This window comes from Penicillium verrucosum (assembly GCF_028828655.1).
Source record: "Penicillium verrucosum strain IBT 35672 chromosome Unknown utg000002l_segment0_segment0, whole genome shotgun sequence".
Taxonomy (NCBI): domain Eukaryota; kingdom Fungi; phylum Ascomycota; class Eurotiomycetes; order Eurotiales; family Aspergillaceae; genus Penicillium; species Penicillium verrucosum.
Genome location: NW_026643211.1, coordinates 1872169 through 1899698, shown reverse-complemented (window position 1 = coordinate 1899698; position 27530 = coordinate 1872169). Strand labels below are relative to the sequence as shown.

Here is a 27530-nt window from a genome sequence, read left to right as displayed (position 1 = left end):
AACAAGAAACAAAACACATCAAATTCCTTGGTCCCGGCCAATGGCATTGGACAAGGAGCCGGTTCCATAGGAGAGACCAATGTGGTTACAACATGAGGAAAAGAAATGAAAGGAAACGATATACACAGCGCTGGACAAACAGAGGGAAGCATCGATGCAACGGACGTCACTGGTAGGTTGATGACCAAGTCCAGGGCTTCCATCAAGGAATGAGAGACATAGGCGCAAAGGCAAAAGAGTATGTAGGAGATATGTGCAGTGAGAAAGAGAGGGTGTCATAATCAAGTCTTCGAAGTCAAGTGGTCCGCAGCCTAGTATTTAATTAGTATGATGCAAAAGCAAAAGCAAAACCGAACGAAAAATAAAACCTACCTTGTCAAGGTTGTAGTCATACTTTTCCAAGGCATCGAGAGACTCATCCCGCGTGAAGCCCATGCCGGTCAGCCGCTGAAGGATCAGGTCATCTTCACCGGTGTCGTTGTTCAGAGCCCATCCCGGCTGCTTGGATTTCGCTCCGTTCGGGTTTTCACCGGTGTCGGCCTTGGGGTTGTCAAGGGGCGCAAATAACGCGTCCCATTCATGCGCAGCCGGCTTGGATTCTCCCTCGCTAGGCGATCCGACAGGTGGGGCGGCAGGTGCGTGGACGTTGTTGTCGAAAGCGAAGAACTGAGAGGAGCTGGATTGGCTAACATCGGCACCGGAGACAGCCTGCTGCTTCTGGGACGGGGAGTCGAAAGAGAAGTCAAAGTCGGTCGTGTTTTTGGCCTCTTGACTCTGTGGCTCGTCGTCGTCATCGTCATCAGCTTCGGTTGCCGGCGCAAGGTTCATTCCAGCGAAGGCTGCCTCAAAGTCCGGTCCCCCCACCTTCGCTCCACCGGCCGGGATGGCAGCATCCGAGACTGACTCTCGTTGGGTCTCGTTGCTTACGACTGGCGCACCAGTGGTGTGGTCCAGTGAATGAGGTGCATCCGGTGCAACGGTGGGATCAGCGCGATCAGGCAAAAGACCAGAGAATTGAGGAGGAAGATGAACGTTATCTTCTTTGGGACCTTCATACTCTGGAGGGTTCGGCAGTGCCCCAGGAGACGGGGGTTTGGCTGAGTTTCCCGGGGCGGGGAAAGCAGCCAGTTGAGCGGCGTCAATGGAATCCTGCTGGGTATCCTTTTTTGGCAACTGGTACGGGAGGCGTGAAATTGTCATCGAACCCAAAGGCATCTTCGTCATCGGAGCTCTCATCTTCCTCATCGTCGTGGTGTAGCTCTTGAATAGGGGGAATTCCGATGGACGGGCTGCTGCACCTCCATTTGTCTGCTCAGCTCCAGGCACGTGCTTCATAGAAGCAAACGCCTCCTCGAAGTCGTTACCTTGCTGGGATTCCGACCGTTTGTGTGCCTTGCTGCCAAACAGTTCATCGAAGCTTAGGTCCTTGCTGCCTTCCACCTGGCTCTCATTGGCGACAGGGGGTGTTGCAGATTCGGGAAGCTGAATAGTCTCGGCTGGGGCAGTTGCGGCTGGGGCCTCAGGGAGCCTAGCCGAGGTGTCTGGTCCTTCCTCTTCAAACGGAGACCGAACCGGGGTACCTCCAACTGTCGAGGTTGGTGCACGACTGTAGTCGCTGGATTCGGCCACAGAATGAGGTCCATACTCACTGGTAGCCGCCTGAGAAAGCGTATCAAATCCAGAGGGTTCAGGGCCACCAAATCGACTGGCGGGAGGTGAGACCATAGTAGACGAAGTCACGGACTGATTATCGTTGAACTGCAGGAAGTTTGGGGTCAGTTGGCGGGACTGGGTCGCAGGCGGTGGCTCAGAGAAGGGCCCAGCAGGGAATGCGCCAGGCAAAGACCCAGGGGGAGGAGAGACTGATGGAGTCGGAACAGCTGAGGTACCAGGAGATGTGACCGCAACTTGTGGCGACTCGGAGCGGAACGAAGTGGGTGGTGGCCCAGCAGCAGGGGCAGCTGCGAATGACTGTCCGAAGAGACTATCAAATGCCCTTTGCTGATCATTCGAGACATCGGGGGACCGTGCCTGCTCACTTGAGCTACCTGTTCGACGGAAGAATGGGTTTGTGTTTTGGCTTGCCGTAGAGTCAGCAGGGCTTACAACCTCAGACACACTGCCGGCCGGTGTCGCAGACTCCTCAGAATACTGTGGAGTCTCACTAGCCAGGCCGTCAATTTCACCCTGGAGCTTGTCTCGTTCGCCTTCAACGGTAGCTAATTGCTTTTTGTTAATGGCAACAAGACCTTTCTGTTGGCGCGCACCAGATCGCGCCTTCTCTAGTGCCGGCTTAAGCTGGGCAACTTCGGCATTGGCCTGGCGGATCTTCTCCTTCAGGCTAGCATTCTCCTGCTCATCGGAAGCCAAGGCAGTCGAAACTTGCGTGTATTGGTTGTGCAGATCCTGGCGGCTGCCGTCCAGCAATGCATATTCCTGCTGCAGCTTCTGTGTCTCTGCCTTGGATGACTTAAGACGCTCCTCAAGTGCCTTGAAGTTGGTAACCTCTTGCTCATACATGGACCGTGCTTGTGCCAGACGTGCCTCGAAGTCACGCTTCTGCTGCGAAGTTTGTGTAATGTTTTGTTCAGCAGAGGTCCTCTTCTCCTGCACAGTGTGCATTTCCTTGGCCAAAGAACCGATTTGGTTGGACAAGTTCGCGAGCTCAGTGGTCTCGTTGGTCAACTTGCTTGATTCTTCGGGGTCATTGTCACCAAGGAGATCATCCGAGGGAGGTGGGGGGGAGCGAACTGCGGCCGGGGTTCCGGCTGATGCACCAGTGATCTGAGGCTGCAGGCTCTGGCCAAATGTAGAAGTTGGAACAAAAGGCTTGAAGGTGTGCGATGCCGTCTGAGGGGATGCCCTAGAGGAAGGCGACCCCGGGGTTTGGAAAGCATTATTGGAGCCTCCGGTAGACTGAGGCATCTGAGGCTGGGCAAATGGCGGTGCAGGCGAATCGAGGCCGAACAAATCGTCGGCAGCTGTCCGAACAGCTGGGGCGGGTGCCTGGGGAGGTGTGGGAGCTGCTACTGGTGCCGGCACTTGGCGGCGCATGTTGGGCGGGATGAGCGCGGGAGGTACCACTTGTGGCAGCTGCTCCTTGCCGCTACGCTGCAATCTCACCAAGTACATAGCGACGGCAAATTCTTCCCGGCTCAACTGGCCATCTGCGTCGATATCCGCAAGGTCCCAGATTTGAGCAAGGGTTTCTTCGGGAAGCTGAGCTTTCATGAAGAAAGAAACAGCCTGGTCTCCAGTGATAAGTCCCAAATTTGCTGTATCAACAGTCTCGAAAATGCTATCAAACTGGGCCTTCTCTTGTGGAGTAATCAGCCAGTCACCGCCAGTGGTCTGGGCGGAAAGAGAGCCTACAAAAGGCGAACGATTGGCTTGGTTCATGGGGCTTGTGGTTCGCTGAGGGCCAGTAAATTGCTGGGGAATGGCCGGGATGGGGGGCACATCGGGTCTCGGCCCAAAAGACGCACGCGAGGCGGATCCCCTTCGAGCTGCTGCATCGTACAGACCAGGTGGGAGGGTCGCTGGAATGCCGCGTAGAGCACCAGATTTGTATGATGTCAGGAGATGCATGGCAATGGTGAACTCGGTGGCATCCAAGGCACCGCGCTGCTTGGTGTCAGACAAAAACCAGATACGACCCAGAACCTCATTGGGAAGCCGGGCGCGTTCGAAGATCTGTTTTGCGATTTCACCTATATATCGAATACAAACTTGTTAGATTCGGTGACACTTTCTCGGCAGTGAAGAGCTACATACCCGAGATCATCCCATTCTTAACGTCCGACTTCTCGAACAGCGAAACAAATTTGTTGGCATCGTCCGGCTGAAGTGGAGGAACACGAATAGGACCACCCGGTCCAGGTGGAGGGCTTTTGGTTCCCGATTCCGGGATGCTTGCCGTTGTGTCGACCACAATTCCATCAAAACGAGGCAGAGGGCCAGCTATGAAGCAGATGCGAGATTAGCATGGGTTCCACTTCTCTCAATAGAACATCACCCACATTGTAGAGCCAACTCGTCGGAAGGCGCGCGGCCAGCTTGGGCATGTCCAATTAACCTCAGAACAATACCAAAGCCAGACGGGGTCAGAAGACCCCTGTTCTCTTTATCCGCAATTTGCCATATCTACGCCACCAATAATTAGCCATGGCTCTCATTGTTGCGATCCAGCACCCATATTATATCCACATACCAGGCCGAGAGTATCAGGGGATAAGTGAGTCTTCTCAAAGAATGGAACGGCGATTTCACCAGTGATTACGCCGAGGTTGGTGGTATCAGCAGCCTGGAAAAGCTGGAAGAAAACGCGCTTTTCCTCAGGAGTGAGGTGAAGGTTCGGGTGTCGTTGGGCTATAATATTAGGATCCGTCAGCTCCGCTGGATTGTGCATAGGAAATGCGGGTGTATGAAGGAGAGGGGTGGTGATAACGGAGGTCGGCGGGCCTTCTCCTTAAGTGCGCCGAAGCTCTCCTGCAATTCATTTTGGGTCTGACAATGAGTATAAAGTATCACTCACCGGTATCAGCCATTGCTGTGTCCTAGGAGGAGCTTAACTCCCCGCCTTCCAATAAGTTCACAATAGTTGGGGTCCTTGATGGACAAGTTGGAGACACGGGATGCTGTCAGCCTAGTCTGAGTATGCGACAAGCATGGGTGAAGCGCAGTATTTCACAGAGACGGCAAGAACACGAGATATAAATGAATCTCGAGCTCCAAGGAGAAAAATAAAACTTTCAAGAGGAATGGGGATAGAAAGTGGCTGGAGTCGATGTCGTAGGGAACCAGGTTCCTGGGGTTCTCAAGGCGGTCAGTCAGTCTAGCGGATCCCAACACGCTGTCTCGCCTTGAAAGGGGGAATGCTAACTACAAAGAACAATTGAAAGATATTGATAGAGCTTGGAGACTACCAATTGAGAAAATTGTTCTTATACAAGTGGACCGAAGGGAATCAGTTGTTACTTGTGTGGTTTCCGAATCTCAATTATACCTATATAGTACATCAAAGACAGCGACTGTCACAAGATATCACAGCTAGAAAGAGACGGGTAAAGAAAAGCAAAACATAGCTTAATATTCAATGGCTAAGCGTCTCTAAAAAAAAATCAGAGGGTGATCTGATATGTACTCCAGATAAAGCCGGAAGTATAGACATTGCATAAACAAAATCAACCCTGGCAGCTCCTACCCCGACTAGTTGAATGTTAGAACCTTCAAGTCGTGCCTTCGATCTCCCTTTAAAGGTAGTATATTATCCATGCAATACCAACATGATCTTATAAGAAATACGACATATAAGTTGTATGGTTGTTGCAGTTGTATGGTTGTTGCTAGGACCAGAATATATAACTAGATAGACCTACAACAAAACCTCCGTAAAAGGTCAATGCTAGCACTACGCTAGTCAGCCTTTTTTCTCCTCTTAGCGATATAGCTGGAGTTAAGTTGCTAGGTCTAATTTCCAAAGTCCCTAGCGAGCTTAGTTCTCTAAAGGTTTGTTCGTCTTAGTATCCGAACCCATCATGTTCGATAAAACTGCTATGGTTATCTGGCTATCTTCGTATAGTTTTATTTCTATACATATACATAACATCCCGTTTTGATATCCATTTCGTATTTGCTATAGTTGTGATCCACAATCCCTAAATGTAAAGTTCTGTGAGCTTAAGCTCCTTGCGATTCCAGAGGTTGCTGGCGTCTGTGATACAAATATAATCCTTTCAATGTAGAGCATATTTCAACATCATCAGAGTGGCTTGGAAGGCTAAAGACATCATAATCAAGCCACATTTGCCTTGTTCTCGGAGATTCAGCATCTGCCAATGGTTTTCTGTGAAGCGCCAAGTGCCATGGTTAGCCAGGTTCGAGGATTGATGAAGGCGAACTTACTCATTGCCATTGAAGACATCAAAGCCGGTGGAAATAATGAGCACAGGCCGGGCGAGATCGGCGATAATCTGCTTGACTGGGGCGGCAGCAAAGGGTGATATCACGATTGATTCGTCCTCGATTTCCGCGAATCCCCCTGCACCGTGAGGTCCAACAACCTTGAATCCCTTCTTAGTTAGGATGGTTTCTGCTACCTCTGTATAATCCGGGTCCTGAGCAAGTAATGATGGCACTATCTCATTGCCACGACAAAGTTGAGCTATAGTGAGAGCCATCGAATGCTGGATCATACAGCCCATCACGTTTTCCACATCAGAGGCCTTATCCCAAGAGTCATGCTGCATTTTTAGCCATTCAGGGGCGGAGCGGCAAAAATCACCGAGCCCGAAGCAGAGAACTTTCTTTGTGGTGTTTGTACCGAGCAAATCTTGACTTAGATTACAGGCTGATATTAGGTCAGAATAGCATACCCACGTACCAGATAGGATTCTGTACTTGGAACAAGGGATTAGAAATTTGGATTATGTTTCCATCAATTAGACGGACTGAAAATCGGTCCTTGGAATAGGATTGGCCCAATTGTTGTTCTATGTCTTTGAGATCCTCTCTAGTCCAAAGCTTGGTACCAGAACTGTACAAATCTGCGGCTCTTTGGCTACTGATCCGCCAATTCGAGCACCCGTAGTCGAGGGAAATATGCTCGGGTGCCGCCATGACATGGTCCGGTAGCTGCGGGTCGAAGAAGGATGAGGAAGAAATAACGTCGTGTTGGAAAGAGAGAAGTTGACTTGTGTACAAGAAAAGGTTAGGTCTGAGCTGTGATATTCGATGATTGACTGCTTTTGTGTATGGGTATCAATGTCGAGTACAGTGACAACTTTGGCTTTGAGGGGTCAAGCAAAGTACAATCACCTTGGAAGCTCTGCTGATGACCAGGGAGTCAACTACCTAACTAGGTAACTACCTAGGTAGGTAAGAGAGTCAACATGAATAATCAACGCAAGAGGAATAATAAAATTCCGATCACCCCATTAAACCTGTTTCATCCAAGGTTCATTTACACAAACCTACTCCAAAAAGCCAGGTATATAGAGAGGACTTTAGTAAAGTTCGCTAGTTAACGATAAGAACTAACTAACTATCACGCAACTACCAGCCCCTAGGTACGACCCCGGAGATAACTTACCACGGAATACCATAACCAGAGCTTACCTACTTACTATGACTGGAGTGAGTCGTATGCATCTCTTCCCTTGCTCCCCGAAAACCGTTCAATGCAATAATGATGTTGCCTTTCATTTCAGGTTTTCGTACAGTGTATGTAAACATGGATATATGCTGCATGATGTTGATCAAATCCGGTACCCAAGATATTTCTCCAATCTCCAACTATAAGACAGCACACTTCAAGAGTCAAACCTAGCTACTTACAACATGCACACTTTATGATACAAAGGAGAGACAACTTCAGTAATAACAATGACATACGTATGTAGAAACCCAAAAGGCGGATGGAACGAGGGGAAATTTCATCGCTGCTTAAGGGATATTAAAGATATATCGAACAACAAAGCCAGAAAATCATTGGCAGCAAAACTTATGTTCCCTTCTATTTGCAAGAAGCCCGATAGCCACATGCAGACCGAAGCTCTAGACTCACGTTGGTCCCCAAGCCAACCCGTAGAAGTGAAACAACCAAGAGTCCCGAAAACCGGTCAAATAAAATGGCTAATCTAGTACTCGGGCTCCAGCTCCTCATCACCCTCGATGGAGTCGGAGGCAACCTCCTCGTAATCACGCTCCAGAGCAGCGAGATCCTCACGAGCCTCAGAGAACTCACCCTCCTCCATACCCTCACCAACGTACCAGTGAACGAAGGCACGCTTGGAGTACATGAGATCGAACTTGTGGTCGAGAGCGGACCAGGCCTCGGCGATGGCGGTAGTGTTGGACAGCATGCAGCTATATTATAATTAGTATCAAAGTTTGGAATCAGGTTCCAGACCCAAAAGAATCAGAAGGAAAACTTACACAGCACGGCTGAGGTTGGCAAGGTCGCCGTTGGGGACCTGCTGGGGAGGCTGGTAGCAGATACCGAGCTTGAAGCCAGTAGGGCACCAGTCGACGAACTGGATGGTGCGCTTGGTCTTGAGGGTGGCCACGGCACCGTGGGCCTCCTTGGGGACGACATCACCACGGTAGAGCAGACAGGTGGCCATGTACTTTCCGTTGCGGGGGTCACACTTGACCATCTGGTTGTGGGGCTCGAAGCAGTTGGAGGTGATCTCGGTGACAGAGTGAGCCTCGTGGGCGGCCTTGTCGGCGGAGATGATGGGGGAGTAGGCGACCAGAGGGAAGTGGATACGGGGGTAAGGCACCAAGTTAGTCTGGAACTCGTTGAGGTCGACGTTGAGGGAACCGTCGAAACGCAGGGAAGCAGTGATAGAAGAAACAACCTGAGCGATCAGGCGGTTCAGGTTCTCGTAGCTGGGGCGCTCAATGCCGAGGTTCCGGCGGCAGATGTCGTAGATAGCCTCGTTGTCGACCATGAAGGAGCAGTCGGAGTGCTCCAGGGTGGTGTGAGTGGTGAGGATGGAGTTGTAAGGCTCAACAACGGCGGTAGCGTTCTGAGGAGCGGGGTAGACACAGAACTCCAGCTTGGACTTCTTGCCGTAGTCGACGGACAGACGCTCCATCAGGAGAGCACCGAAACCGGAACCGGTACCACCACCGAAGGAGTGGAAGACCAAGAAACCTTGGAGACCAGCACAAGCATCGGCAACACGACGAACACGGTCGAGGACCTCATCGATCATCTCCTTACCCACGGTGTAGTGACCACGGGCGTAGTTGTTGGAAGCATCCTCCTTACCAGTGATCATCTGTTCGGGGTGGAAGAGCGAACGGTAGGTACCGGTACGGACCTCATCGACGACATTGGGCTCGAGATCGGCGTAGATGGTACGGGGAACGTACTTGCCCTGGCCTGTGAAGTGGGGGAGAAAGAATGTTAGGAAGCCATGCCTTGGAATTTTGCACATCAAGGCGGGGGGACATTTTTTTTAAAAAAAAAAAATCAGGGTTTTCATACCAGTCTCAGAGAAGAAAGTGCTGAATCCGTGGTCGGGGTCGGCCTTCTTACGCTCCTCAGTGAGGAATCCATCGGGCTATCATCGATGTTAGTTGCGGGTGTTTACCTCTCGGCAAGAAAATAGGGGGTACGGGTGCCCGAGTCAAGATTGGGCGCCACCACGAGTTTGATTGGAATTTCAACGTACCTGGATACCGTGCTCCAGACAGTACAACTAGAAAATCGATGTTGTTAGTTTACCGAAAAGTCATCCCTCAATGGGGGTGGTGATAGTTACCTCCCAGCAGGAGTTGGCGATCTGGCAACCGGCCTGGCCGACTGTCGAGAAAGATCATGTCAGCGCGTCCATTGAATAAAATTCATCAATTCCGACGAGTAGAGTAGATGAACGAAGTTGACATACCGTTCAAACTGATAATCTCTCTCATTGTGATCGAGTCGATGTTTTTCAGGCTAAAAAATCAGGAGGGGAAAACGAATCCCAAACAACAAACGCGGTGGTCTGAAACTCTCGGTTAGGTTCAAATTGACAGGTAAATGCACGATGGAAGGGGGCGGGGGATGTCCTTACCTGAAGAATGGAGGAATGGACGAGAAGATGGAAGGGAAAACAAAGTCGACCAGAAATGTTGTGGAGGAGGAGCCGTCTGTGCTGTACAGGGGGGAACTTCGTTGTTGATCCGTTCGTTGGGTCGCGTTGGGCCTTTTGATTGGCCCCTTCCCGGTGAGGAGCAGCGGTTACTGACCGCCTCGTACTGGTCTCGTGATTTCACGTGATGGATATCATTGATACGTTTGTAATATATTAGTTAACTAGGTATTAAAAAAAAGGACATATCGAAGCTTAAATAAGTATACGAGAAAATTTGATTTTCGAAAATATATCCAGCTTGTGCAAGGGTGCTCAATGTGGTCAACTCCTTAAAAGGGTGGTGTGGTGTGATAAAGGCGTTTGGAGCTATCTGAATACTCGGTCAGCTCGGATCCACTCGGGGGGGAACCACCTCGAACCACCATTCGGCCATAACATAGCCAAAGTACTAAGACAACACATCTCGGTATTGTGCTCCGTATACACTTCCAACACTATACATTCAATGTTTGAATACTAATTGACCACTAGAACTACTATTGTGACTGGTTGAGCCTCGCCATGAACCAAGAATAAGACATCTCTAAAACATCATCTCATCCACCTAAAAGTCTCCCTATATTGCACAGCAAAACATCAAATCTCTCATCATGCATATCAAACTCATCCCCACGCTGGGACTCATACTCCCCCTCTTCACAGCAGTGGCGCAAGCAAACGTGGAAAAGACTATCTTCCTAGCACCAGCCCTAGCAACCGTCCCGTCCGACGAGCCCGACCTCGACGACCTAGGTCTAGAGCGTCTATCACCACAGAGGCCCGTGGTGCGCACTCACCTCAATGCCTCATTCCCAACTACCGCCGCACCCGACGGCACAGACTCATGGTTCTTCCTTGAAAACCTGAACCCGGGCCAGCGGTATGAAGTTCGAGTGTGCTGGCTAGCCACAGTAAGACCACCAATTCCCCAACTCAATCCTTCCTCCATCTCCCTCTCTCTATATATTTTCTTGAATATATAATAATACCCATCACCACACATAAAAATAACTAACACCCCTTCCCCCAACTAGCAACCAACAACATTCACCCTCACCACTTACCCACTGTCAAAAACAATCGAAGACACAACCCTCCTGTCTTCGCTGAGCATGTACACATCAGCACGACTAGCAACACTCGACCCAAAACTCCAGGGAAATGTCATCCCGCGCCGTGCCAATTCACGCAGCAGCAAGGATCCCCTTGACCCTGCGCCGACTAGTGACTCGGTCTTGTTTCTGCATGTGCACGCCGCAGCAGATTACTTTAGTGCCGACCAGGCATTGATGCAGAATGTCCCGCCCGTGGCAGTGGACTTGATTCTTGACCCGTTCTTGTTTAATGTTTTCCCGCGCTCGTTGGTGCCGACTGCTGGGTGGATTGTACTTGTTGCTATTCTTGCAGTGGTACTGGGGAGGTGGGTTGTGAGTGAGGTTGGGAGGGTCGTGGGTGATGCTAGGAGGCAGAGTGTTTTGGAGGAGATGAAAAAGAAATGAGGGTGGTGTGGGACTTGTGCGTTTTGGGGGGAGATGTACGATTGTAGTAGGATGTATGAACCTAGCAAAGAAAAGCATTGATATCTATTTTTTCGTTGCTCTGGATATCTATCTAAAGTGGCCGTTTGGTAACTAGCTGTATACCTCACCGTTCTGGAAGGTCTTCACACCGGCAGAAATGGCGCATCGATGAGGACGAAGGTTAGTGAATTGGAAAATGATCCAATGAAGCTTATTCATGAGGAATGAATGGGAGAGATTATAAAGAATGAGCAGCCAACCTTGGAAGCTCATTCAACTATGTAGCTCATAGAAAAATTCTATAACATGGGACTGTATTATCATTACTTCCAAGGGGAAGTTTGTGTACATATCCAGTGTAGAATCATTGATCCGGACAAACAAGGCCATATAATGGAGATGTAAAAGGCCGAATTCAGATAGCATAACAAGAATATTAAACGCCGAAGCCGCAAAATCAGATACATGGGAGGGGGGTGCTGGATACAGGATGGATGAGCAACGACAGTGGGGAATAAAAAGCAAAAGCTATATGGGTGACAACAGGGATATGAGTTAAAACAAAAAAAACCAAAAGCTATCGTGTAGGTCAACCAACTCTTCTTCCTCTCCTCTCTCTATGCGGCTCCAAGAATCTGATTGGCATTTATGCCAGTCTATTTCGGATAAACCCACGGGCTGACATCTAGATCAAATGATAAGATCACACAAAAATCCCGTTAAATCGTAGCTGCGTGAATGGCTCAGCCATTAAAATAACGTAGCCTAATTCTAATCTTAATCTTCAAAGAAGTTCAGGATCGCGCGGATACCCTTAGAGCCCAGGCCGTGGGTCGGGTAGGAGATATATAGCGGGTCCTCAGTGGCACCGAGCTTAGCACGGAATTCACTCTTGCGCACAAGATGGAACTGCTTAGCAAGGGTTTCGTAGGTGTGCTCCAGCATCTTGACCTTGGTTCCACGCATGTTGTGGCCAGCGGTGAGCTGGGAAGTGGCGCCAGCGCCAAATGTGAGGCCCTTGACGCCGCCCTTGGCGGCGGTCTGGATTGCATGCGTAACAATGTACTCAATAACACCGTTGGGTGCGCCGGGGAAATCAAGACTGTACTTGACTTGCATACCGTGGGCAGGAGATAGCATAGCCAAAGCGACAAAGGCACAGACGAGGCCGTTCTTGTCTAGAGCGTAGAAGTACCAACGGTGCTCGGAGTCACACCATGGGCGGATCTGGGACAGGTGCACTTGCGTGCCCTTGCGGTTGGACAGCCACTCGCCGACACGCTCGTCAATCTTCTTGCGGATATCGTCTGGTACCATCTCACCTTGGTTCATGGAGACCAGCTTAATGCCCTCGGTTTCGGCACGACGCAGCTTACGTGCAATCTCCCCGTCAGAAGCGGCCTGGTTGCGCGATGGATCAACGCGCTCTTCGGCGATACAGGACAAACTGCGCCAGCCTAGTCTCTCGCCAAGGATAGTCTCAACCTCAGGAGAGCAGAGGATCCACACGGGCTTGAACTTGGTCTCGCGGCGTAGCCATTGCAAGAATTGTGTAATTGTGCGTGAGTACTGCTTGGGATCGCAGGCCGGGTTACCAGGAATGATTGCGTAGTTGCTGGAGCTAGGCACATAGGCGACGGCTGCACCAGTGGCCATGTCACGCCAGATCTTGAAGCGGTCATCAAACCAGGAGGTCGATGTGGCATCGCCGTAATTAGCGATCAGATGTTCCAAAGGCTGCAGCTCACTGGGGTCCGAAGCCACCCGACCCTTGTGCTCACGTTGCCACGGCGGTTCAATGGTCGATGACTCTGGGTGTCGGAGCTGTTCAGAGACAGGCTTGGCTGGCAAACTCTTGGGGTCGCGAGGGAATAGTGATGTGAGTCGGATGTTGCCCAGCTTGAGGATAAGCATCACGATACGTTCTAGGCCAACCCCGGCGCCAGCATGGGGCGGGGCACCCCAGCGGAAGCCTTCGAGATACTCCTCCATATCATCCGGGTTGATGCCCACACGACGCATGTTTTCTTCGAGCATGTGGGAATCGTGGATACGTTGACCACCCGAGACAATCTCTTGTCCACGAATGAACATGTCAAATGAGTTGGTGTACTTGTCGTCTTCGGCGTCGGGCATCGTATAGAAGGGACGTGCACCGCGAGGGAATTTGTCAAGGACGTAGTAATCTGTACCGTATTGCTCCTTGACAAGCTCACCCAGACGAATTTCATCACGGGTACCCAGGTCCTCGTCTAGAGGCAGCTGCTCGCCCTCTTCATTCAACCAACCCGAGTCGTTCAGCATCTTGATACCATCAGTGAAACGAATGATCGGCGTCTTTTCCAGCCATACGACATCTTCGGAGGGAAACTGGTACTTGACGAGGTCAACCTCGCGGCGGCGTTTGGTGTAAATACCGTTGAGGATATTCTTAATCACAGCATCGAGGGTGTCCAGCATCTCGTGGTAGTGCTCGTCAATAGCCATCTCAAGATCCAATCCAGTATATTCCGTAAGATGACGGTGGGTATTGGAGTTTTCGGCACGGAAAACAGCACCAATCTCGTAGACGCGGCCGAAGTCAGCAGCAATCGCCATCTGCTTCGCCAATTGAGGGGACTGGGCAAGGAATGCAGGCCGGCCGAAATAGTTGACCTGGAAGACACTCGATCCAGACTCCGTAGCGGCGCCTTGCAACTTCGGGGTGTGGATTTCGACGAATTCGCGGTCATCAAGGGCGGAACGGAAAAGATTACATGTTACGGCCTGAAGACGGAAGATAGATTGCGAGGTTGCGGTGCGAAGGTCAAGGATTCGGTTGGCCAAACGTGTCCGGTCCGGGATATGGTTGCGGCGGCCCTCGGCCTTCTCTTCTTCGTTAGTCCGAATCTCCGCCTCATAGACGCTAAAGGGGACAGGTTCCTCGCGGCGAACTTGGAGGTGAATTGAGTTAATGACCAGTTCGACATCATGAATTGAGCAGCCCAAAACTGGAACTTCGGGTTTCTGGACAGTGCCACGGACAGTGACAAAAGACCCCACTCGGAGGTGCTCCACCCATTGGATCATGGCGAGAGACGAGATCCCCTCCCGCTCATGCAAAACACCCTGGAAGGTACCTAGCTGCTGGCGGAATACCAGGAACACTAGCTTGGCACTCATTCGACGAATGACGTGCAATCGTGCGCTGAAGAACACTTCCTGTCCATCCATGGCAAGGTTTATGTCATCGATCCGAGTCCGCGATTCTCGTGTTCGAGTGGAAGACTGCATTAGGGGAAGTTCGCCATATCGAGCTTTCATGTCAGGCGTTTCCTCCGCCGCAGCTTTGGCAATCTCCTCTTCCTTATGGCGGCGGTCGGTCTCGGAGAACATCTCCTCGCTAAGACGACTGCGCTCGCTTCGACGGTGCTGACGCACCAACCGTTTTTGTTGATTTTTGCTCAAGGTACCGGAAGAAGAGTCATCGGAGACATCTTCAGATGAAGAAACATAATCATTCCTATCACGTAGGAAGTTGCTGAGAATGCTGCGACGAGGGGATGCGGTGGGGGAACCAGACCGAGATTGGTTGGTACGAACTTTGGGGGGTAGGGCAGAGCGAATGTTAGAACCGGAGGTGTCATCCTCACCACCCAGGTGTCCTCTGATTGCCTTTGAGAGGGCACGTTTAATCGACATTGTTTTTGAAGTCTTATGATAGAGAGAAGAAAAGAAAGAAGAGGGAGAATTGTATATATATATAAGAGACCTGGAAGAAGTGGGGGGTGGGCCGGAACGGGCGATTTCCAATCTGGTTGAACCCTGGAAGGTTGGGCCTATGTAAAAGGATAATCCCGAGTCCCGAGGTCGAGGAATTGTGTGGGATAATTAGATGGAATTGAAGATGATTGAATAGTTGAATAGTAGAATTAGAAGTTAATAGAAGAATCAAACTATTTATTTCCCTAAAAAACTTCCAAAAGTCCAAAAGTGCAAAACATAGACCTGGCCCTGGAATGATGACATCATCCGATATCCAAGCCCAAGCCTGATTTTCTTGGTATCAAGAGGTCCTGCAGCCTTAACATGTACGTTGTACACACTCTATTTCAATATTACTCCGATACTTAAGTCTCTCACTGTGCTTATTTTCTATTTCCCCTCATTAACATCCTCCCGAGGTCGATTCTTGGTTCTTGGTTCTGCCTACAATCTCAAAATATCTCACCTCGTCTTACGGTATTAACCCCCCCCGTCTTATCCCCTTCCGACTCCCTCCGATGCACATACCAAATCGATAGGACGAACATCACTTGCCCACTGCAGCATCATGGCCTCATCTCGTTGGTGGCTATATGTGCAGGCCATATTTTGGCGGTTCCTCATGCGGATCGGCATGTTTCTGCACGAGATCGCCCCCCGACCACCGCGACCGTTATTTACCCGTATCGTCATATCCGACTCCTGCCACCCCGTCGTCCTCCACTTCTACTGTCCACCAAATTATCATGAGCAGCGAAGGCTAGGCCATCGATTTCCCGTTGCCGTCAACTTCCACGGTGGTGGTTTCACAATTGGTGCTGCCACGGATGATTCTCGCTGGGCGAAAACAGTACTGGACAATGTCGGGGCCGTAATGGTGAGTGTCGCCTACCGACGAGCACCCGAACACCCATTTCCCGCGGCAGTAGACGATGGAGTCGAGGCATTACTATATCTGGCGACACATGCTGGCGAACTGGGTTTAGACGTGAGCCGTGTGGCGCTGAGCGGGTTCTCGGCGGGCGGCAACCTGGCTGTCACAGTGCCCCTGCGACTGCACAGCAGAATGTCCACGGAGGCGAAGGACCAACTGGGTCGAGCGGAATCCACACAAAATTTGCTCAATCAGGTCAGCGATCTCAACATCGTTGCTTTGTTCTCTTGGTACCCGATTCTAGACTTTGAAGAATCTCGCGATCACCGTCGTGCGATGAGTCTAATGCCGGACAAGGCTCTCCCGGCATTTTTCACCACCCTCTTTGATGAGGCCTATATCCCTGATTTGGACGAACGTGTTTCCCCCTATGCTTCTCCCATCCACGCATCTGACCGTATGCTGTCTGAGGCTCTTCCCCGCGACGTGTTTCTCTTTATCTGCGAGTGGGATATGTTGATGAAGGAGGGTCAATCTTTCGTTCGCCGCTTAGAGAGTCTCGGTAAACGGCCCCGTGCCATGCTCATCGAGAAAGCTCGGCATGCGTGGGATAAATCACCCAATCCGTGGCGGGACCAAAGCAGCGTGGACATTTTATACCGCGATGCCTGTGCGGATATGAAGGCTATCTTCGACCGGTGATCGATTTCTTAACTTTTCATGTTTTATTCTTAGGGTTTATCTCAGCACTGCGGGACTTGACTTTGGCGTTTGAACTGGCATCCACGGCGTCAACTACACATAGCGTTGTTTGATATGCTTATCCTACTATCAGTTTATCAGCCTGTTCCATATATACATATCTACCTATAACATAGATACAGTGTAGCTGTAACTGTAACTGTCTTATCAGATTGTATTGGTTGGGATCGTATATATATAATACCCACCTCGGCTGCGGCACTGAAAACCAAGCGGAAACTCAGGCTGGAAAGCCGGGGATTTCCTCGCAGGGTTTGTGGTTGGAACTTTCACTGCACTAGCTCCAGCGATAATAGCAGTCGCATTTTGTTTTCTCATGCACGCCAGCACATCCCCTGACGACACATAGCCCAACTAGCATCGCTGTGAGCCAAAAGGTCCAGCGCCAGTCACGGTCCACGACTATTGCCTCGCCTGCGATAGGGCCAACCTTACTAGCAACTACGCCCATGATGCCATATACTACGAACAGGATACCCCCCGATTTGTCCTCGGGCATCTTCTATAGATCATTCAATAGGCCCGAGAAAATGGTCACGCAGGGAGACCCAACTATCCCACAGATGCCACGGGCGACTGCTAATGTCCGAAAGTTCTGGGCTGATCCACCGATGATGGTGAAGACTAGATGCAGAAACAAAGAGAACTTGTAGATATATTGTCTGCCAAACTCCTTTGGGAGCGCAGACGTGCAAATGGGTCCAATGACTGACAAATCCCATTGCATAGAACGTTATAGGGGAAATGGCCAATATCGATCCAATTTGGAACTCTTGCATGATTCCTGCAATACTCGCGATGTATACCGACGTTGCCAATGTACTAATGCATCACGACAGTTCAGGTCAGGTTTATTCGATATTGGACGGCGAGATTGAATACATTGACCCACATAACAAAATAAGAAGAAATGGCACTAAACGAAACAAATAGTTTGTATTTTGAGTTCCAATGGCGAGCGTTAGGCACTCGGAGATTCTGGTCATTGAAACAAGCTTCATTGCCGTTGGAGACTTCTTTTGCATTATTGTCTTCGGCGTCGTAAGCGGTGTCCGCCGTGACAGTAGACGCGCCATTTTCAACACCACGCACTGAACTTCCCAACGTTGACTGACAGACGGCAGGCGTCTGATGCCCTTGCTCAAGGTTTGTCATAGTAGGTGAGGATTTGGTCTTCATATACCTTGGAGAGTTTCCCTGTGGTATGTGTTAGTATTGACGTTGCCAAGCCACACCGGGTTTGAAAAGCTTCAATGGGGGCTGACCAGACAGACGCACTGAGCAATGATATTGGAATTTTTGAGGACATAACTTAACACACAAGTAGTTTACTTTAAGTTCACACGGGCGCCACCAAAGAACAACCCTGGCATACCAACCTACCTAATAGATCATTGGCAATCGCAAACGTAACATCCACATCCGGTTAGTTTCACACCTTTTCAGCAGCGAATAATATACCTAGGTACCTACCTAGGCACCTAGGTAGGTATGCAAATTGCAGCGTCATTCCAAGGTTGATATACACTTTAAACCTTAGAAATTTAGACCAATCATGTACACCACACTGACCCGCTTTCGATCTAAATTTGCCCCACATGAGACGGGAATGCCAGATCCGGATCGACTCTTCCATACTCTTTAGTACCTAGGTATTTTTAAGACGTAGCAACAGCCATCTACATCATTGGACCATTAACAACACATTGTTCGCCATTAGTTCAACCCATTGACCTCGACATTGCGTATGAATGGCGGTCGTTGATCGCCTCCGTCGAAAAAGGAAATGTTGGGAGTATCTATTAAGCGGATTGACGGGCATTGTAGGGGGATCAAGGGATGGTTCATAAGCGGGATAAATACAATTTCACATGCACTCCCTAGCTACTCGGTTACTATCTACGAGCGTACAACCATGGAAGCGTAGGTCCGTATGAATGATATGATAATATGGAAGGAAGATGGATGTGATACGCCACATAAAATATAACGCAAAATGGAAGGCGGCACACTGAAAAGAAAGGGAACAGCACATGGATTGTTGCTCGAAGATATAGTGACCGAGTTTATACGAAACTAGTAGAAGGTCAATAGGCTTAAATTTAGTTGTATAGCGAAGGTAGCATAAGATCACTTTGCTATACCCGCAGCAGAGCGGTAGATGGAGCCTAACTGGACTACCGATATGTGTATTATGAGCTTCCCCATCTGATGGATTCAGGACTACTTATCGGCTAGTGATGGGAGATAGAAATTGCAATATTCCTTTGGAAATCGGGGCGGAGTACTCAGGGTCGGCTTACCCATATGCGGGACGAGATATGGTGTAGATTGCTGCTCTGGAGGGCCCACAAATTTCCCGTGGTTCCAGGGGAAATGAGGTGAAGGCCATAAACAAGCCACCGTGAGATTGTTCTAGCGCTAGAAGAATCTCGGCAACTGAGCATTTATGGGAAATTTGCGGTCTACTGAAACTGGAATTACACTGGGGCTGTTCCATTGGTCGCCCAGTAAGGAATGATCGCCCAGTAAAGAATGATCGCCCAGTAATGAATGTACCATGTACCTCGCAAAGTGATCTCCGGTTGTCGAATGGGGCCCAAGTTAGATTCGTGCAGTTACCTACAAGCCTGTGTTAATGAGACCATGCGACTCGTCCCAGAAGTCCCAAATATATCACCTCGCTGTGTGCAAACCGGTGGCATCACAGTAGGCGGTGAATATATCCCCGAACGGACAGTCATCGGAGCCTCAATATACACCCTTATGCGTAACGGGGATTATTTCCAGAAGCCCGACGACTATTGGCCAGAACGATGGTTCGTTAACCCTGAAGCTGGGATTGATTCAGAGGCTCTTGCGCGAGCGCAGAAGGTAGTCTGTCCATTTGGTGTGGGACCAAGGTCTTGCGTTGGGTGGAAATTGGCTTGGTTGAAACTGAATGTGATGCTCGCAAGGACGCTTTTCATATATGATATTTGGCTGCCACCGGAGGCAGATTGCTGTGAGATGGGGACTACAGGGGAGATATGTGATTACAGCATAAAGGGGTGGGCGATTGCCTTTGGTGAAGGACTATGATTGCTTGAATTTCAGAACATCAGTGTCTTACAGTATGGATGTATGGATGGATGAAGGATTTCGTTCACCTTGACAGAGTGCAGCACTTCCTACAGACGAACTTGAATTTCCTTTCAGTGATCTGGCATGTCGAGATTCGTCGAGCGCCAGAAGAAATTTTATATTAGGTTGCTCAATGGGACGCCTTTGCATTTGCACAAGTACATAGGAAAACCTAAAAAGGGTAAAACCTATATCAAGGCAGCTAAACATAATTATACATTAGGATAATAAGCAATCAATCTCGACATAAGTCCCACCGGATCTAACGAATTAGTAAGGCCAAGTAACTTGAAATGAATTGTATATTAAGAGCAGCAATTGCTAAATCGTTAGCATGTAATTGAGTAGCTGTACTGACAAGGATACATACTAGCCTTTCGTGGGTTGGTCTAAAGACCGAGCTAGTTTGCTCCTGTCAGCTCTGTTCGCTTTCTTTAGTATGCCAAATTATTACTCACAAGATCAGTAAGGGCTTTAAACTATTCCTGCTGTTAGTTCTTTATCTGAATAATCGCCTTGTACGGCTTAGGGCTCTCACTCACTTCACCACTAATATCGAGATTGCCAGTAGGACCAGAAAGGCCGATGTCGCCCGTGATCGGAGTTCCCAATAGTCCACCCTCCTCGCTTTGCGGTACTGGGGCTGCCATGGCCATGCCGAACAAAAATGTACTGATAAGGAGAAGAGGCTGCATGGTGAATCGAATGCTAGATCTGCCTGTTGGAATTTGAATGGTGGCTTGTAAATGACGGCGGATAACGGTATGCGTTGACCTAAAGTTCTGCACATCGGGTCATTAAATATTTCCCATGGAAGGGCACCATAAGGTAGTATTTCATCTGAGTAATTTAATTGCAACAGATCCCCTACACCAATGGATCCATGATGGCTGCGTTCAATGCTAAAATACGTGGAATACAAGGGCCTTCGCGGATCATTTCCAGATCCGCTGTTGGGTCACTATGAACAGTGAAAAGTTTATATCGCCAGTGAAAGAATAGTATCTTCCCCTTGCATCGAAGGAGCTTCCCTCCGACGATGCTTGTGCCTCAGCGATTAGATGTTGTTTCAGCTCCTCCACGTCGTCAAAATGTCAACAGAGTTTTGAGAATCCATGATGTACGCGTCATTGCTGCTTTCGCTCTTGTTGCTACTGTCTTTGCCAGCCCCGCCAATTACGGCAATGGCGACCTTCTGTTTCTGGGCAATGCTGCCACGAGTGGTCCAGTCTCGGTATTGTAGAAGCAGTTTATTGGCGAGTGATAATTTTCAATGGGTTGGATCAGAAATTGTGCTCGAGTGCCATTTATAGCTGACAAGTCATGCCGAGGCTGCTATCATTTCCACCAATGCTTCCTCGCCTAGGAACGACCGCACTTTCGAAAAGCCAGTGAACAGTTAGCTCAACTGTTGATGCTCGATCTCGTCGGCTGCTCACCCCGAACTACTCACCGATATACGAAAAGGGGCGAAAAGGGGAAGAGAGTGAATGTTGGAATATCGTTACTTTCCCACCCATTACGCTTACTTATTGGGTAGTACAATAACCATGAGCAGGCACATATAGTTTGCTATTGTATATACGATATGACTTGTTCCTTTCATTCAGCCTAGGAACACTTCTTATTTAGCATCGTCTCGACGCACTACATGATCTATGTTCCCCATTCCTAGCACATATATATATATATAACACATATTGTGCTTTATTGCCAGACACGTGCATATATTTAGTTCTACCTCGCCTGCGAGTTTTCCGGACATGACTCATGAATATTTCCCGTACTCGTTAGGTAATGTGCTTCGGAATGACGCTTCCATATTGATATTGGGTTTAGAAGCAAATCAATGCTATTTAGGGTTATACCATACGAGCACTTTATACATGCAACGTTTCTAGCTTTGGTCTATTGCCCCAGACCTCAAATGGATCAACATCAGTCCTATATATCTAGTCTCCGACGTCACACTAGTGTGTAGTTACATTTTATGGAGTGGAGGTTTGCCGAACTGTCAATCTCTGATAGTCAGGCGTGGTAGGTGGTCGGCCCGACCGGATCTGCATTGAAACTGATATTGTTCGGTTGATATATGTCTTCAGTTGGAATCCATTGACTGGGCTTAGGGATATGTCAATTGAAACAGCTGGTGTTGTCTAAAGCATTTAATTTATGTCGACGATCTGGCTCAAGGAGACATGGAGACTCATGCACAGAGGCGCTGATCTTCGTGTGCGTTCCAACTCAGAAGCGGGGGAAACAATGCTTCGCAAAGAGATCCGATAAGTCTTCGGGTATAATGAGAGCTGAAAAAATAGGGCTGAGAAGAGAGCCTGACATCTGGACTCCTACGGCCTGGTAAACCCTATAACCCTATTGGGAGGGGGTTGATGCCTGAATACCTGAATTGGTACCGCTTTCTACACCGCCCCAATACAGTGTACTGTAAATTGTTAATACATCAACCTGCCTAGACGAAGCTTTTGGACTGCATACAAATTCAGGTATCTCCATATTGTCTGGCGGTTGCAAGCTTCATTTTTTGGACTTGCAGACGCCCGCAGAATCAGGGTATTTAGATTACTAAGGCACATGTGTAATACCTAAGTAGTAATTTAGGTATTTTAACTTTTCTGCTGTTCTAAATTAAGGCAATCAGGCATAAACGCACGCCCAAAAGGGGTTTGAAACCAGGCCCCTGTACGTCTTCGTACTACGGCCTTGAGAATTAGTTCATTGTAGTCGTAACTCCAAGCGCTATCGTCTGATACCTATTATATAGGTACTAACTTGGTGAGAAAGTTGGGTATTGCCTGATATTGTTCTTGACGAACAAAACTACAACAAGCAGGTATCGTCTTTGACTCTTTCCCGAAGTGGAAATGATCTAACTACCCCTCTCTCTTGGATTGCCTGTTGTACGCGCCTGGCCCCCAAACTCATCCCCGTTGCTTATCCACTAGGATGCCATTATTGGTGTAACACTTAGCTCAAAAGATGCTGCATGATTATAGCGGCCCCTACGATGTCGATCCCTATTTGACGGGGTCTTCGTGCAACTCTAGCTTTGATGTTTTCTTCTCCCATTGCGATAATGGGACTGTAGAATACTCCTCATCCAGCTGCTTCAATATTCCTTCATCTCGCGATGGTCCCCCGTTCCCTTCTCCACCTCTCCATATTTGCGTCCCTGGTCGCAGCAGCCAAGCAGTGCTATTTTCCTAGCGGGGATGTTGCCCTCGACGACGTCCCCTGTTTTTCAGGTGACGCAGACTCACCATGCTGCTCCAAAGATTCGATTTGTCTCAGCAATGGGGTTTGTTATGGGCTCTCACAACCATATGCGCTGAGTCGAGGCAGCTGCACCAATAAAAACTGGCCAGACGGCGGATGCGACGATAAGTGTTCTGAAGGTAAGCCGATCTCATAAATTTCGAGGCCCTGCTTCAAAAGCTAACACTTTTTCTGATTACAGCAACCGATATGCGCAATAAAGGGTGTGCGCTGCCGTTGCATCACATTATGGACAAGAAGTCTTACTATTGCGCCAACTCTGTTGTAGTCAATTCGTCAGGCGACCTCGCTTGTTACGCTGGCTCCCCCTTCACAATTAATTCCGGGGAGTTGATTTCGGGTAAGGCTGCGCTCGCCAATTACACTTCTGGTGATACTAGCTCAAACACCACGGCGGATTCGAGCACAACTGCATGTCCCACAACACCGAACGAGGATAAGGGGGCAATGGTAATAGGGAAGGGGGAAATAACAATGCTGTCGCGATCGGGGCTGGGGTGGGAATACCTCTAGGAGTCCTGCTTCTCACTGCGCTCGGTTGGGCATTATTCGAACGGAGAAAACGACTCTCTGTTCAGGCTTCGGTGGCGGGACTCCAATCCCAGGCTGCTGCGACAACGGCATACTTGGATAGACCGGGACAGAAACCGGCTTATTCTCCTCCTACTGAGCTCTCTGCCTACAACCCGCCCCAAGAGTTGGAGACTACCTTACGTTGACGGCGGGGTGTGGTTATCATGGTTTCTTCGACTTGGCGCTAGAAGGATGGGTAGTTGAGAGGGGATTTATATGCTTGGGTGATAGGCTGGCTCTCACCAGGTTTAATGCTGTAGTTTCCCAATGGGAGCTTCACGGACAAAAGAAAAGGCGGGTTGGGTATTTGGCAGTCTTCAGGCAAGGTCTAGTTCTGATCAACACGGGTGTATGTGCCCGCAACGTCTGTTTTATATATGCGGAATAGCATCCACAATTATATGTCTACATCAAGTGGGATCCAAGTACGGGGATTTCCAAGGTTCAGGATGAACGGTGACGAAAGAGTGGAGCTACACATCACACTCTTTTCTGGGTCTGAAATCAAGCTTCTTTCTAACTTGGCAGATCAAAGCTTTAAAAATGATTAGAACGTCGTATGTAAAATTATCCTAAACTTTTCCTTACTGTGTTAGTCCTGCACAAATTTGTTTATTCTTTCTCATTTTTGTGGTGATGGGATCCTCACGGGAACCTGACTGGGATGCCGGTGTCAAAGGTATGAGAAAGGCTTGAATAAATCACTGCGAAACAGGAATAACGCTAATACACCGATAGATGCCATGGAAGCCCCCGAATGCGAGCAACCAGAAGGCACCGAAGAAGAAGGGAGCAAGAATGATGGCATGGGCCAATACCCATCATTTAGTTTAGCGGGCTCTGGCGCGCAGAATCCGAACAACAACCGTGGTTACACAGATGAAGAGTACGAGAAGTACAATTCTCAGGCCGACAAAGGAGATGAGGGTCCAACCTGGAGTCTGGCTCAGCCACTCCCTCATATTGTTCGGCCTGGAATGCGTCACGGCGCCTTACCAGAGGATCGAAAAGAGGATAAAGGCGACATGACAGAGAGCGACGAGGATCCAATTCAGACAGACGAAGGTCGGAAACAGCAGTCGGAAAAGCGAGCGAAGAAGGTCACTGATCCCCGGGAAGACGGCTTTTTCAACACTTGGTCGAAAATTCGTCACTATCTTCGCGAGCCGATGGCCGAATGGCTCGGAGTAAGCTCTTGATATCGCCCAAAAGTTCAAATGATTTGCTAATAAATATGATGTTTGCCAGACAACTATGGCAATGACAATTGGTCTTTGCGCTACTTTATCCAACTTCACTTCCTCTGGACAGGCCGGATCATACCCTTCTCAAAGTGCCGCCTGGGGATTTGGGTTCATGACCGCTATCTATACTACTGGAGGTATGTCTGGTGGCCATTTAAACCCAGCCATATCAATCTCGCTATCTGTATTTCGCGGGTTTCCCGCGCGTCGATGCGTGATATACATTGCTGCGCAACTCCTCGGTGCTATCACGGCAGGGGGTATATCGTACGCGGTATACCACGACGCCATTGTCGAAGTCGCCACGTTAGCCAAAGTGCCTCAGAATGCAAGCGTCGCCGCCCAGGCTCTTATCACCTTACCGAAACCATTTGTGCATCCTGCGACTGCATTCTTCACCGAGTTTTTGGGCAGCGCAATCTTAGTTGGTTCTATTCTCGCTCTGGGAGATGATACAAATGCACCCCCAGGAGCGGGAATGCAGGCATTTATTATTGGGATTCTCATTACCATTGTGGTCCTTGCACTTGGATATAATACCGGAGGGTATGTGTTTTCATTGCTAATTCCCAACGCCCCCCCCAGGTTTAAAACTAATTATTGGTCTCTTTGTAGTTGTTTCAACTGCGCTCGAGACTTCGGCCCGAGAATTGTTGCTGTCATGGCTGGATGGGGTGGGCATCTCTTCCGAGAATACCATGCATGGTGGATTTGGGGTCCATGGGTCGCAGACATCACTGGTGCTTTGTTTGGTGCCTTGATCTATGACATGGCTATCTTTACTGGTGGTGAGAGTCCAGTCAACTATCCTCCCCGGAGGCGAAAGCGCGCATACCGTGTCAGGGCTTTGAATCTTCGGAAGAAACTTCGGATTGGGAAAAGAAAGCTTCCGGATCTCGAGCATTCTATTGCAGATACCGAGCACTAAACTACATTGTTGTATGTATATAGGTACTTTCCATTGATGGATAATTACCTCTTTTTATACATATGTACTCCGTAGTTGTGGATTTTAAGTAAAATTACTGAGCCTACGGATCTTTGGTTGTTTCATGTATGTATCGTACTAAGTATGTATCCACACTACTCACAACACACTAAAAGAGCTAGTGAAGATTCGAGTCGAAGCTAGCAAAGGCTTCACAAAGGTATACACTTGATCATGAAGATTCCTCCTTTTTAAGTGATTGGATTCTGAGATGTGGGAACGATCTCGGGAGTCGACGGATGCCGAAACTATGATCCAAGGCCAACTTGGTTTTTATATAGAAAGTTATCATAAGTGTGATAGTTAGGTATTGGCCAATTGAAAGCAATGACTTAGAAACAAGGCCGAGAATTAATAGAGAAGAGTGGTAAGTTTTAGAACTCAGACACCTCCACTACTCAACCTCCAAACAACTAGTTAACTAGTCGGAAATAAGAGAATAAGAGAATGGATATTTAGCTATAGGTGGAGATTAATCTGCCAAGCTTAGCCAATAGAAGCAAACTAATTCCAATTTCCCAAGTGTTTGAGTCGCTTAATTGGGCTTTTAGTCCTTATAAAATGAGGTCTCACTTTTAAAAATAGAGTCCGAGAAAAAAAAATTCATCAGGGGCGAAAGGAAAAAGAAAATCAATATATCGTGATGGACATCTCAGTCTCTTAGCCTTAAGCCTTAACCTAACGGCTTTTCCTGCCGCATATGTTGTAGATGATTATCCTGTCTCTTGAATCCTCTTATCTTCATCTACACCGTCACCATGCTCGCCCGGGGCCCATCATTCACCAAATTCTCCACCACAACCATATTCATCCTAACATGTCTCTTCTTCATCCTCTATTACCACCCCATGAGACTAGCAACACCAGAAGGGCCCATTGAATATGATCCATCCAGAAAGGACTCCCAACCCGCCTCGCCGCGGATCCCAGAGAAGCTCTGGTACAAAGTTGGACCTAAAGGGTTGAGCGACCAGTCACACTCATGGCTGGACGACTGTCTCCACAAAAACCCAGCTCATAGCGCGCAGATCATGACCGACCTCACGGGCGATCAATACGTTGAAGAAAACTTCAGCGATCGTCCCGATATCGTGCACGCCTACCTTTCTCTATCCGTGCCGATTCTGAAAGCGGATTTCCTGCGCTATCTGCTTCTTTTCATCGAGGGGGGCATCTGGGCGGATCTTGATGTCTCGTGTGGTGATGTACCCATCAGAGAATGGATCCCTGAGACTATCCGCGCTAAAGCTGGGCTTGTTGTTGGGTGGGAGTTTGATGTTGGCTGGGGGGATGGGTTTATTCGACAGTTTGAGAGTTGGACTATTATGGCGGCGCCCGGTTCGTCGCATCTTTTGATGGTTATTGATGATATTATGGATGGGATTCGGCAGAAGACCGCGGAATATGGGGTTCCTGTTTCTGAGTTGACGTTGGAGATGACGGGGGATGTGATTGACTTTACGGGACCCAGGCGGTTGACCCGTGGGGTTTTGAAGAGTTTGGAATTGGTTCGCAATGAGACGATTGATATGGCGAGTATCTCGAATCTCTTGGAGCCTGTTTTGATTGAGGATGTTTTGATCTTGCCGGGGTATTCATTCGCTGCAACGTCGAATACTTACAGCAATGAGAATGTCACTGGTCCTTCATTGGTCCAGCATCATTATGCTGGCAGTTGGAAGAATCATAATGGTGGTGAGATATGACCGGGGGATATGGATTCATGTACATTTAATCTTGCATCTTATAGACCGTTATGAGAGTTATAAATAAGACTTCACG

At 48.9% G+C, this 27530-nt stretch overlaps 14 protein-coding genes across 14 annotated transcripts; 7 read left to right on the top strand and 7 right to left on the bottom strand.

Annotated features, from left to right (window-relative positions):
- Nucleotides 1-281: 281 nt before the first annotated feature.
- Nucleotides 282-4547, bottom strand: N7516_006353 (EF hand domain protein; the record flags this gene model as incomplete). The annotated part of the gene is made up of 6 exons (XM_057219073.1): nt 282-311; nt 373-3710; nt 3775-3960; nt 4020-4143; nt 4211-4368; nt 4535-4547. The coding sequence occupies 6 exons, from the start codon at nt 4545-4547 to the stop codon at nt 282-284; spliced, it is 3849 nt and encodes a 1282-aa protein (XP_057073164.1).
- Nucleotides 4548-5679: 1132 nt separating this feature from the next.
- Nucleotides 5680-6248, bottom strand: N7516_006352 (uncharacterized protein; the record flags this gene model as incomplete). Its single annotated transcript, XM_057219072.1, has 2 exons — nt 5680-5845; nt 5905-6248. The coding sequence occupies 2 exons, from the start codon at nt 6246-6248 to the stop codon at nt 5680-5682; spliced, it is 510 nt and encodes a 169-aa protein (XP_057073163.1).
- Nucleotides 6249-7637: 1389 nt separating this feature from the next.
- N7516_006351 (tubulin alpha chain) lies at nt 7638-9423 on the bottom strand (the record flags this gene model as incomplete). The annotated part of the gene is made up of 6 exons (XM_057219071.1): nt 7638-7866; nt 7936-8890; nt 8996-9071; nt 9183-9209; nt 9273-9313; nt 9399-9423. 6 exons carry the CDS (start codon nt 9421-9423, stop codon nt 7638-7640), a joined length of 1353 nt encoding a protein of 450 aa, XP_057073162.1.
- Nucleotides 9424-10237: 814 nt separating this feature from the next.
- On the top strand, nt 10238-11125 carry N7516_006350 (uncharacterized protein; the record flags this gene model as incomplete). The annotated part of the gene is made up of 2 exons (XM_057219070.1): nt 10238-10537; nt 10661-11125. The coding sequence occupies 2 exons, from the start codon at nt 10238-10240 to the stop codon at nt 11123-11125; spliced, it is 765 nt and encodes a 254-aa protein (XP_057073161.1).
- A 798-nt stretch (nt 11126-11923) lies between these two features.
- Nucleotides 11924-14827, bottom strand: erdS (aspartyl-tRNA synthetase, cytoplasmic; the record flags this gene model as incomplete). Its single annotated transcript, XM_057219069.1, has 1 exon — nt 11924-14827. The coding sequence occupies one exon, from the start codon at nt 14825-14827 to the stop codon at nt 11924-11926; it is 2904 nt and encodes a 967-aa protein (XP_057073160.1).
- A 631-nt stretch (nt 14828-15458) lies between these two features.
- N7516_006348 (uncharacterized protein) lies at nt 15459-16466 on the top strand (the record flags this gene model as incomplete). The annotated part of the gene is made up of 1 exon (XM_057219068.1): nt 15459-16466. One exon carries the CDS (start codon nt 15459-15461, stop codon nt 16464-16466), a length of 1008 nt encoding a protein of 335 aa, XP_057073159.1.
- A 337-nt stretch (nt 16467-16803) lies between these two features.
- N7516_006347 (MFS general substrate transporter) lies at nt 16804-17025 on the bottom strand (the record flags this gene model as incomplete). The annotated part of the gene is made up of 1 exon (XM_057219067.1): nt 16804-17025. The coding sequence occupies one exon, from the start codon at nt 17023-17025 to the stop codon at nt 16804-16806; it is 222 nt and encodes a 73-aa protein (XP_057073158.1).
- Nucleotides 17026-17366: 341 nt separating this feature from the next.
- Nucleotides 17367-17681, bottom strand: N7516_006346 (uncharacterized protein; the record flags this gene model as incomplete). Its single annotated transcript, XM_057219066.1, has 1 exon — nt 17367-17681. One exon carries the CDS (start codon nt 17679-17681, stop codon nt 17367-17369), a length of 315 nt encoding a protein of 104 aa, XP_057073157.1.
- A 1491-nt stretch (nt 17682-19172) lies between these two features.
- On the top strand, nt 19173-19607 carry N7516_006345 (uncharacterized protein; the record flags this gene model as incomplete). Its single annotated transcript, XM_057219065.1, has 1 exon — nt 19173-19607. The coding sequence occupies one exon, from the start codon at nt 19173-19175 to the stop codon at nt 19605-19607; it is 435 nt and encodes a 144-aa protein (XP_057073156.1).
- Nucleotides 19608-20140: 533 nt separating this feature from the next.
- Nucleotides 20141-20344, bottom strand: N7516_006344 (uncharacterized protein; the record flags this gene model as incomplete). The annotated part of the gene is made up of 1 exon (XM_057219064.1): nt 20141-20344. One exon carries the CDS (start codon nt 20342-20344, stop codon nt 20141-20143), a length of 204 nt encoding a protein of 67 aa, XP_057073155.1.
- Nucleotides 20345-20688: 344 nt separating this feature from the next.
- N7516_006343 (uncharacterized protein) lies at nt 20689-20892 on the top strand (the record flags this gene model as incomplete). Its single annotated transcript, XM_057219063.1, has 1 exon — nt 20689-20892. The coding sequence occupies one exon, from the start codon at nt 20689-20691 to the stop codon at nt 20890-20892; it is 204 nt and encodes a 67-aa protein (XP_057073154.1).
- A 1905-nt stretch (nt 20893-22797) lies between these two features.
- N7516_006342 (uncharacterized protein) lies at nt 22798-23662 on the top strand (the record flags this gene model as incomplete). Its single annotated transcript, XM_057219062.1, has 3 exons — nt 22798-23062; nt 23125-23358; nt 23385-23662. The coding sequence occupies 3 exons, from the start codon at nt 22798-22800 to the stop codon at nt 23660-23662; spliced, it is 777 nt and encodes a 258-aa protein (XP_057073153.1).
- Nucleotides 23663-24152: 490 nt separating this feature from the next.
- On the top strand, nt 24153-25688 carry N7516_006341 (uncharacterized protein; the record flags this gene model as incomplete). The annotated part of the gene is made up of 4 exons (XM_057219061.1): nt 24153-24195; nt 24255-24703; nt 24765-25306; nt 25376-25688. 4 exons carry the CDS (start codon nt 24153-24155, stop codon nt 25686-25688), a joined length of 1347 nt encoding a protein of 448 aa, XP_057073152.1.
- Nucleotides 25689-26506: 818 nt separating this feature from the next.
- N7516_006340 (uncharacterized protein) lies at nt 26507-27454 on the top strand (the record flags this gene model as incomplete). Its single annotated transcript, XM_057219060.1, has 1 exon — nt 26507-27454. The coding sequence occupies one exon, from the start codon at nt 26507-26509 to the stop codon at nt 27452-27454; it is 948 nt and encodes a 315-aa protein (XP_057073151.1).
- Between the last annotated feature and the right edge of the window lie 76 nt (nt 27455-27530).